Source organism: Pipistrellus kuhlii, unplaced genomic scaffold, assembly GCF_014108245.1.
Source record: "Pipistrellus kuhlii isolate mPipKuh1 unplaced genomic scaffold, mPipKuh1.p scaffold_m20_p_8, whole genome shotgun sequence".
NCBI classification, from domain to species: Eukaryota; Metazoa; Chordata; class Mammalia; order Chiroptera; family Vespertilionidae; genus Pipistrellus; species Pipistrellus kuhlii.
In genome coordinates, this window is record NW_023425584.1 from 2,951,283 (window position 1) to 2,960,276 (window position 8,994).

General features: G+C 61.0%; 1 protein-coding gene across 1 annotated transcript; it reads right to left on the reverse strand.

The window, feature by feature from the left end:
- Window positions 1–2,553: 2,553 nt before the first annotated feature.
- On the reverse strand, window positions 2,554–8,649 carry MSX2 (msh homeobox 2). Its single transcript, XM_036424667.2, has 2 exons — window positions 8,171–8,649; window positions 2,554–4,227 (listed from the first exon to the last, which is right to left on the reverse strand). Exons 1-2 carry the CDS (start codon window positions 8,535–8,537, stop codon window positions 3,803–3,805), a joined length of 792 nt encoding a protein of 263 aa, XP_036280560.1. The 5' UTR covers window positions 8,538–8,649; the 3' UTR covers window positions 2,554–3,802.
- Window positions 8,650–8,994: the final 345 nt, after the last annotated feature.

Consider the following 8,994-nt stretch of genomic DNA (forward strand, 5'->3'; position numbering starts at 1 on the left):
AGGAGGTGGATGGAGTTTGGATTTGATTATTAGGAGCCTTATCGGGGGGCCGGCTCAGGATCCCCGCAGCCCCGGCCCTGGTCTGCTTTGAAGCGGGGCTATTTTGGAAAGTAATTTTCCTGCTTTTTATTTAGTTCCTAGCAGGGAGGGGTGGGGGGAGACGGGGATGAGGGGGGCCTCTGAGGCGAGGGGTCCAGTACTTGACAGCCGATTCTCCTCCCAGCCCTGGGACCGGCTTCATTCAAGATGCCCGCAGCATCGCCAAATGGGGGAAATTGTTTTACTGAACGTTGAAGGAGAAACGGGCGTCACCAACCTCACTCCCCGGGCCCGTGATTTCAGAGGGTGGCGTGTGTGTGTGTGTGTGTGTGTGTGTGTGTGTGTGTGAGAGAGAGAGAGAGAGAGAGAGAGAGAGAGAGAGAGAGAGAGAGAGAGAGAGAGAGAGAGAGAGATTCCCGGGTTCTTTTATTCAGGGGGCTTATGCTTATTCCAGACCCAGCAGCGGAGCGGGAGGGGGTGGGGATGGCCTCTCCACCCCGTGGCAAATGCGCGGCTTTTATGGCGAAGAATGGCCGTGGGAGTTGCATTCGGGCTGGCGAGGTCCCCTCAGAGGCCCTCTTTTCAAGCCGCCGGGTGGGCACGCTGGGCAGACGGTTTGCCTTGTAAACGCCTGAGCCTACCTGCCCGCCTGCCCGCACCCCCTCCCAGGGCTGAGCGCTGGGCCCAGGAGGGGGAAGTGGGAACCCCTGGCAGTTGGGGGGGAGGGAAGGGGATGCAGAGAGAGCTGTGGGATGGGGAAGGCGGCACAGGCCCCACTTCAGGTCTGAGGCTCCTATGTGGGTGCCTTGGCCCCCCGCAGCCCGCCCCACGCTGGCCCTGTGCTCAGGGGCCACTGCTCCGCCTGGGGTTCCCGGGCTGAGACTCCTGGGACCCGGCGGGTCACACCTCCCAACGGGTGTGCAGTAGCTAAAGGCATCGGACCAGAGAAAGCTGGTTCCCCACTTAGGCGCTCAGAACACGGTTTCCCTCCTTTCTCCCCCCTTTCCGAGAGCAGAGCTGTCTTTCCGGGAAGCTGTGGCTGAAGGCGGTGAAGGGGAGGCAGGGTCCGAGTGCAGGCCTCCGGCAGCCTCTGCCGGGCTGGGGGCCTGGGAGTCAGGGGCCTCTGCCCCAAGGTTGCTGGCCCGGTCTCTGAAGGTGGGACTGGCCTCCCTAAGTGGGGCCCCAGGATGGCTGAACCAGCTCCCTGGGAGGCTCAGAGGCCTCCAGAGCCAGGCGGGGTCCCCCACACCTGGCTCAGCCCTCAGCTTGGTGCTCCAGCGGTGAGGGTGCAGGAGTCTGAGCCTGAGCAGTTCCTCTCCCTCCCCCTCCCCGGGGCGGCTTGCCTTTGGGACTTGGGACTTCTGTTGTCATGGGCAGTCACCCCCACCCCGCAGGCCAGCAGCACTGGGGTGGAGAACCCCGCCTGGGGCAGCCCGGTCTTCGGACTCCCATCCGGAGGCCGCGGGTTCGGAGCGGGAGGGAAGCTTGGGAGGCGGGCTAACTGGGACCCAAGGAGGCTGCGATGGCGGCACCGGAAGGCTTTGGGCTTTGGCAAGCGCGTCCTTCAACGGGAAGGCGTAGAGGGCCGGGGCTGGGAGTTGGGGCCGGGGAGGCCGCCCAGTTGGGAAGGACTGGGCACTTCCGAGGGCTCTGCCAGGACCGGAGCAGGGATGGGAGCTGGGTTTGGGCTCTGTGCGGGGCTGTGAGGCCTGAGGCTCAGGCCATCGGCAAGAAAATCTGGGCCAAAGAGCCAGCCTCCCGCCTCCCCTTCAACCATGTCCAGGGCCCCAGGAGCTTCTCATCAGACCTGGGGGGTTGGGGGGGGGGAGGCACCAGCAGCCTCTCCTCACTCACTTGTGTGTCGCCAAGTGGCCTGGAAGGTGCCCTCAGCCCCGCCCACTGGTTCAGTAGGGTGCCTCACGCCCAGGCTGACCTCCTGCATCCAGCGGAGGCTACAAAGCAAAGGGGACTCGAATGAACCCCAGAACCCCGCAAACCACGGGGAAGAGGGCTGGTCTGGGCTGCTCCGGGAAGAGGCTGCACGGGGCAGGGCCTCAGTGAGAGAGCACCCAGTCACCACCCCCATGTGCCAGGAGCCAGGGTCCTTCCCTCAGCGTCCATTTGTTGTTGTTTTGGTAGAAGGTAAATTTCAAGTTCAAGGTTTCCACTTGACCGTCTGCAATGCTCAGATGCTGGCCGCCCCTCAGCCTCAGCCTCAGCCCTGCTGCTTCCGCCCAAGCTCCCCTTTCACTGGCGTTTCAAACTCCCCCCCCCCCTTCCCTTCCAAGAGGAGCCAAACGCAGGGGAAGTATTTCAAAGTGTTTTGCTATTTTCAATGGACCGACCCCCCTCCCCTGCTGAATCTGGCCAAAACGCTTGATTGATTCGCATTAAAATAATAAAAATCAGCAGCACCCCCCCTTCCCCAATTTGGGTGGCATTTTTTGAGCAAAGCCCAAGGAAGAACGGAACAGAGCGAGATTGCCTCTTGAAATAATTAAATTGGGACAAACGTGACTGCAATAAACAAATGTTTAATTTAATTCGGAAAAAGAGATAAGAAATAACTCTTCAATAAAATATATAAAATTATACAAGACACCCTTTCAAAGGGATGAAGTGTACTGGTGGGGGGAGAGTAGGGATGGGAGATGGGGGGGAGATGGATGGGACGGGAGCTAAATGGGCTGAGACACCCGGGTTCTTAGCAAGTCCAAACATGGCTTCGCCCTCTGCCCCCCACACGTTAAAAAAAGGATATAAATTTCCCTAATACGTTCAGCACATACAAGTACACACACAGACAAAGCATGGCTTTTCTTTCTCTCTGGATCTACTCATTGTCCAGGAATAAGGAGCATATAGGTAACGGTTACAGACATTAATTTAAGCAGAGAATTAACTATACCCCCCTCCCCCCACATCCCTTTTGCAATGTGTGAGGACTGAGTATTAGCATTTCACAGAAACCGTCCATTCCTCCCGACAGTGATCTGAAATGGAGTTGAGCAACAGCCTGGAGAGGAATTAGGAAGTACTTCCATTTCCCACTTTACCCCCTGCCCCCCCAGGCTGGCTCAGTCTTCTCAGCCCCCTTTTATTGATCCTAAAAAAGAAAAAGTAAAACTTTAACTGGGTAACAGTGTGCCGGGGGAGGGGAGAGACAGGGCCACATACATTAGTCTAATGCATGGAAGACAGTAAGGTACCGTGGCCTGTGCCTGTCCCTGGGAGGAATCTCAGTCCCTATCTATGACCTAGCCATTATTTGTCTAATTCTAATATGTTTTCCTTTAGCAAAAGCCGATCATCCAGCCCAAATCACTACTTTCAGCAATTTTAATTTGTCTCCCCCTATAAGAAAGAAAAAAAAAAAAACCCTACACAAATGAACTTCAGCAGTCTTTTAGGGTGCTATATATATATATATATATAAAAAAGTATATATATAAATTTTGCCTTTCAAAATAACTTGGATTTCGACGTCCGCTGTATAAAAACGCGTTCCATTTTATTATATATATTTATATAGAAAACCATCAGGGCCTATCCTGGTGAGAGGAGAGGGGTGTCTGGGAAAGGACGCCCAGAACACGGAGTTGGGGGGCCTCCAGCCTCCAGGACGGGCTGGGCTGCGGCCTGCCAGCCTGGGCTGCTCAGGGCGGTTCGGTGAGGCTGGCAGAGCTGGGTGCTGGCGCCGCTGCTTCCTGGCGAGGGCGGGGCCCGTGGCACAGGCCTGGTCCGGAGTCCGGGCGCCTCTTCCTTAGGAGAGGTGGTACATGCCGTAGCCCACCGGGGTGGCGTAGAGTCCCACGGGCGGGATGGGCAGCACAGGTCTGTGGAAGGGGTAGGAGGCGCCGTAGAGCGAGGCGGCCTGCAGCGGCGAGTTGATGGGGAAGGGGAGGCTGAAGCCCGAGGGCAGCATGGGCTTGGCCGCCATCTTCAGCTTCTCCAGCTCTGCCTCCTGCAGTCTCTTGGCCTTGGCCCTCCGGTTCTGGAACCAGATCTTGACCTGGGTCTCTGTGAGGCTGAGCGAGCTGGAGAACTCGGCGCGCTCGGCGATGGACAGGTACTGCTTCTGGCGGAACTTGCGCTCCAGCGCCAGCAGCTGCGCCGTGGTGAAGGGCGTGCGTGGCTTGCGGTTGGTCTTGTGCTTGCGCAGCGTGCAGGCCGTGGGGCTCAGGTGTCCTGGGGGCAGAGAGAGCGGTTAGCGCGGCCAGGGCCCCTCGGCATCCTTCAGAGATACCGCTGTCAAAACCAGGTGGGGTGGTTTCTTTCTTTTTTGGGGGGAGAGGGGGTAGGATGGAGGACCATATTTAAATAGATAAATTAACTCATTTAAAAAAATTGAGGCCCTTAATAAAGCGTCTGGGAATGTCATGGTGTAACAGAACTTTATGGGAAAGCAAGAGCCTTCGAGCGATGGAAATAGAACCCCTAAGAGCAGGCTCCTCCGGAGTCCAGGGCGTCAGGTGGTTCCTAAGACAACATGCCATCGCTCTGAGCACAATTTACCCTCCTTCAATTGGGGGTTGGGGGGAAGGAAGGTGGGTAGCTCACTTGGTTAGAGCAGTGGTCAGCAAACTCATTAGTCCACAGAGCCAAATATCAGCAGCACGACGATTGAAATTTCTTTTGAGAGCCACATTTTTTAAACTTAAACTTCTAAAGCCCAGGCCATGGTCTTTTGTGGAAGAGCCACACTCAATGGGACCAAAGAGCCGCATGTGGCTCACGAGCCGCAGTTTGCCAGAACACGGGGGTGAGAGCATCTTCCTGAAGAGCCAAGGTTTGGGTTCAGTCCCTGGTCAGGATTAAACTGGGTTAAATTCCTCTACAGGAATCGGCTAATGAATGCGTAAACAAGTGGAACAACACATCCATGCTTCTCCCTCCCTCCCTCCCTCTTCTTCTCTTGCTCGAAAACCAAAAATCGATAATACGGGAGGATGGATTTGGAATAATCCTCACTTCCCACCGATGCTGACCTAGCCCATCGGAGAGGGGAAATGAAAGGGGTCTTATAAGGGCACCAGGAGGCATTGGACTGACAGGACGCACTGCCGCCTCCGCACGCTGGCGGAGGGTAACCCTGCAGCCCGGGCTGTGGCGAATTGCTCGCATCTTGCGAGGAGGAGGGGGGAGCAGCTCCCGGCAGTAAACCGCCGCAGCTGTCATCCCATCCCGGCTGCAGATGATAAAACGTGAACATCACTGCACAGATGGGGCTAAGCTGCTTGGCCGGGTGCTTCTGGAATATAAACTTCACCCAGAAGGAGGGAGAAATTAGCTCGCCCGTAAACGTCAATGTCAGGGGGGATCTCGCCGCCTCTGAGCGGAGAGCGTGTGCTGACGTTCCGTCACCCCGGCCCATCGCTCTGAGTCAGTGCTCCCCGGGTTGCCTGGATTCAGAGCAAGGCGATCGCGAGCCACATAAAGGCAGGCCAGCGGCATCCGACTCCGTGTCTCACCGGCCTCGGGGACAAAAGCCACGGGACCGGGCGCCTGGCAGGCCCCGGGCGTACGTGCGCCCAGGGCTTCTTTCCCCGGGGGGAGGGGGGGGGAGGCGGGCGGCGCCGGGGGCAGGCTGCTAAACAATTAGCTCGCTGCCTCCGGCTTTTACGAGCTAGGCTAATTTTCCGAGTGGAGCCGCGGTTCTAGTCACTCCAGAGGACTCGAGGGGAGAATGTCACATTTCTCGTTTTGTGACTTTGGTGGCCCAAAGAGTTTACACTTCAGACGGGAGGGTGACACAGCACAAGTCCCGGCCGGCCTGCCCCGGGTGCTGTGACTAACCAGCACCGCGCTAAGGGGCTGGAAGGAAAGAGGCAGTGGGCTCGGCCATCAACCAGAAAGCGGGCATTCTGGGAGGGTGGGCGAGGAGGGCGGCAGAAGCGTACCTTCTGCATATGCTGATGCCTGAGTAAACCGGGGTACCGGCTCCTTAATTTACAAATAAACAGCCACACCATCCATGCCTCCAGGCCCGGGACGCCCTCAGCCTGGGGACGGCCGGGCTCAGGAGGACCCGGCGGTGGGCTCCGGTCCCAGCTCCGGCGTCTATACGGGAGCCCGCGCTACGCCGGGAGCAGCTCCAGGGCCCTCCGGGGACTGCGTGTGAATTATAAATCAGGAGACGGGATCGCACACGTGCATCAAAGCTGAGAAGTTGGGAGGCTTCCTCTCGGGCCCACCACTCCGCACCCCCCCCCCCAACCCCCCATTTTAAACCAGGCGGAGGAAGGATGCGATTATACAAAGCAAAACAGCATTTATCCTACTTCCTCTGAATAACAAAACCAGGCCCGGCGGCCGCCCCAGGCGCCCGCCGGGAGCTCCGGGCCCAGGCCCCCACCCCCGCACTCCCCGGCCTCGCAGGCCCCGAGCACCAATAACCCGCTTTTTGTGTGTTAAAATGAAGTCCTTTCTCGGAACCTCCGGCTTTTCTGCTGGGAAGGTCAGCGGCTCCAGGGCCCAAGGCGGCCTTACTCAGCAGGGGCGCGGGGCTGCGCTCGGTGGCGGGGCTGTTTGCAGAGTCCGGCGGGGACCGGCGTCCCGGAACCTGGAGGCCTGAGGAAGTGGGCCTTCTGACCTCTGTCTCCCTGGAAGGCCCGAAACTCCGTGTGCCGCGGGCCTACTAAGTCCCTTAGAGCGTCTGAGCCTCTATCTCCCCGTCAGGAGAATGGGTGAGCAGCAGGGGCCGGCGGGGAGGCTCAGAGGACGGGTTAGCGGGCCCGGCACAGCCCTGTCATTCCGGGAGTGCGGAAGCCGCCGGACTCGGCTGAGAATCCTCCTCTGCTCCCAGAAGCCACACCGATCAGATAAGATAACACGGATAAAGTGCCATAAAGCAAGGGGCAAACTTGTATTTAAATTCTTTGAGTCCTTAATCCCCACGCCCTCGGAATCTTTGGGAGTTTCTCCGGGGGCAGAGAGAGGCGCCAGAGGGGACAGCCTCCGAAGCCGGGGAGCCGGCCTGGTTTCCTTCACAAAATACGGTGTGTCTCCAGCCTGGAGGCTGGCGGGTGGGAGAGGAGAGGCATCCTCTGATGACTTTGCATAAAACGTCCCTCCACAAGCCCCCTCTTGCCCACCTTCCCGGAGAGGAGCGGCGGGCGGAGGACTCTTCAGGGCCCCGGGAGAGACTTGAAAGTTGTGAGGGTGACTTCCAACCTGCAGGAGGCCCTAGGGCCCCAACGTGGATGCTGAAGCTGAAGGAGCCACCCCTCCCCTGCGCCGACACCCCAACCACCAGCCCGCCCGCCTCGTTGCAGGAAGCGGGGTGCAGGTGTGAGGACCTCTGCTGGGTCCCCCTGGGGAGAAGGATCCAAGGTCTGGGGGCCAGGGCGCCCCAGAGCAGCCTGGCTGGGCCACCAGGGCCCCGGCCCAATTCGGCCACTGCCAGACAAGTTAGTCTTCTTAAAACCCAGTCTGGGTGTCTGAGGAGGGGTGGGGGTGGGGGGGGGGTGTCTAACCCCAGGTCCCCGCCGCCTCTGCCTGCACCTGGAGGCTCCAGGATGACTGGGGTCTGCTGAGCCCGGCGCCCAGGAAAACCTGTAATTACCGCTGAGCCCAGCGGGCACCCGCGCTGCGGCCCGGCCCGCTCCCAGCGAAGAGGGGGACTTGGGGGCGAGGTGCGGGCATCAGCCTCCGCCGCCTTCCCGTCGCGGGACCCAGGGGAGATGAGGATTTCCATCCAACATCGGGCTAGCTTCGGCCAGCTCACCGTCACAACGAGGGCACACCTCGCGGGGCTGCGAACTCACACCCCCTTCCCTCCTCAGACCCTGGTGGGCACCGAGACAAGAAAAAAATAAGCGAAGTGACCGACCCGCACACCCGGCGGGGGCGCGCCCTGCACGGACCGGCGAGTCCGCTCCGCGCGGGGACCCGGGCCACGCGCTGCGCCCACGGCGCGTCCGGGATGGGATGCAGCCGGCTGCGCCTGCTCCCCGGGGGACGGGGGCCCACGCCGGCTGCGCCTGCTCCCCGGGGGACGGGGGCCCACGCCGGCTGCGCCTGCTCCCCGGGGCGCACGGGGCAGGGGACCTCCGAGCCCCCGGCCTGGACAGCCGCCCCCGGCTGGCTCCCCCCGGCCCCCGGCGTCCCGCCCGCCCGGGCGCGCACTCACTGGGCGGCGGCGAGTATCGGCCGGGCTCGGGCATCCACGCCGCCCCGTCCTCCGAGGTCTCCGACTTGACCGCCGCGGCCTCGAAGGGCTGGGCCCGCGCGCCGGGGCTGCGCGCCTCGCGGGCGCCGGGTCCGGGCAGCGGCGGCGGCGGCGGCGGCCGCAGGGTGGCCGCGGCGGCGGCGGCGCTCTCCCCGGGCCGCGGGGACGCCTCCTTGGGCGGCTTCTTGTCCGACATGAGCGCCTCCACGCTGAAGGGCAGGCTGGAGACCCGGACGCGGCGCTCCTCCGCCGGCCCCTCGGCGCCCCCGGGCCCCGGGCCCTCCTCCTCCGACGGGAACAGGTCCTTGCCTCGGGACGGAGAAGCCATGACGCCTGTGCCCCCGCGGAGGTCCCGGCGCGCGACTCCGGCTGGCGGCCCGGCGGCGGCGGCTCCAACTTTCTGAGGGGAGACGGGAGGGCGCGCCGGGCGCCGGGCCTGCGCTCCGAGGGGAAGTGGGAGACCCGCGCCCGCCAATCCGCGCCCGCCCTGGCGCTGACGTCACGCACGCTCGCCTCCCATTGGCTCCCGCGGCAGAGGCCGGTCCTTTCAGCCCTCCCCCCCCCGCCCCCTGTTTGAAATAAATTAGGAGTTAATTACAGGAGCAGTCGGCAGAGTGGTTATTAGGCGATCCCTCAAGGGTTATAATCACGCCAGAACTTAAAAAAGTCCAGGGCGTCATTAAGGCCGATTATTGAAAGAGGAAGTTCTCCCCGAGTCCCATTTCTTTCTCTCCTTTTTACCCCCTCTTTGGAAAAGGCACCCCGGGTCTGTGTCACACCCCTCC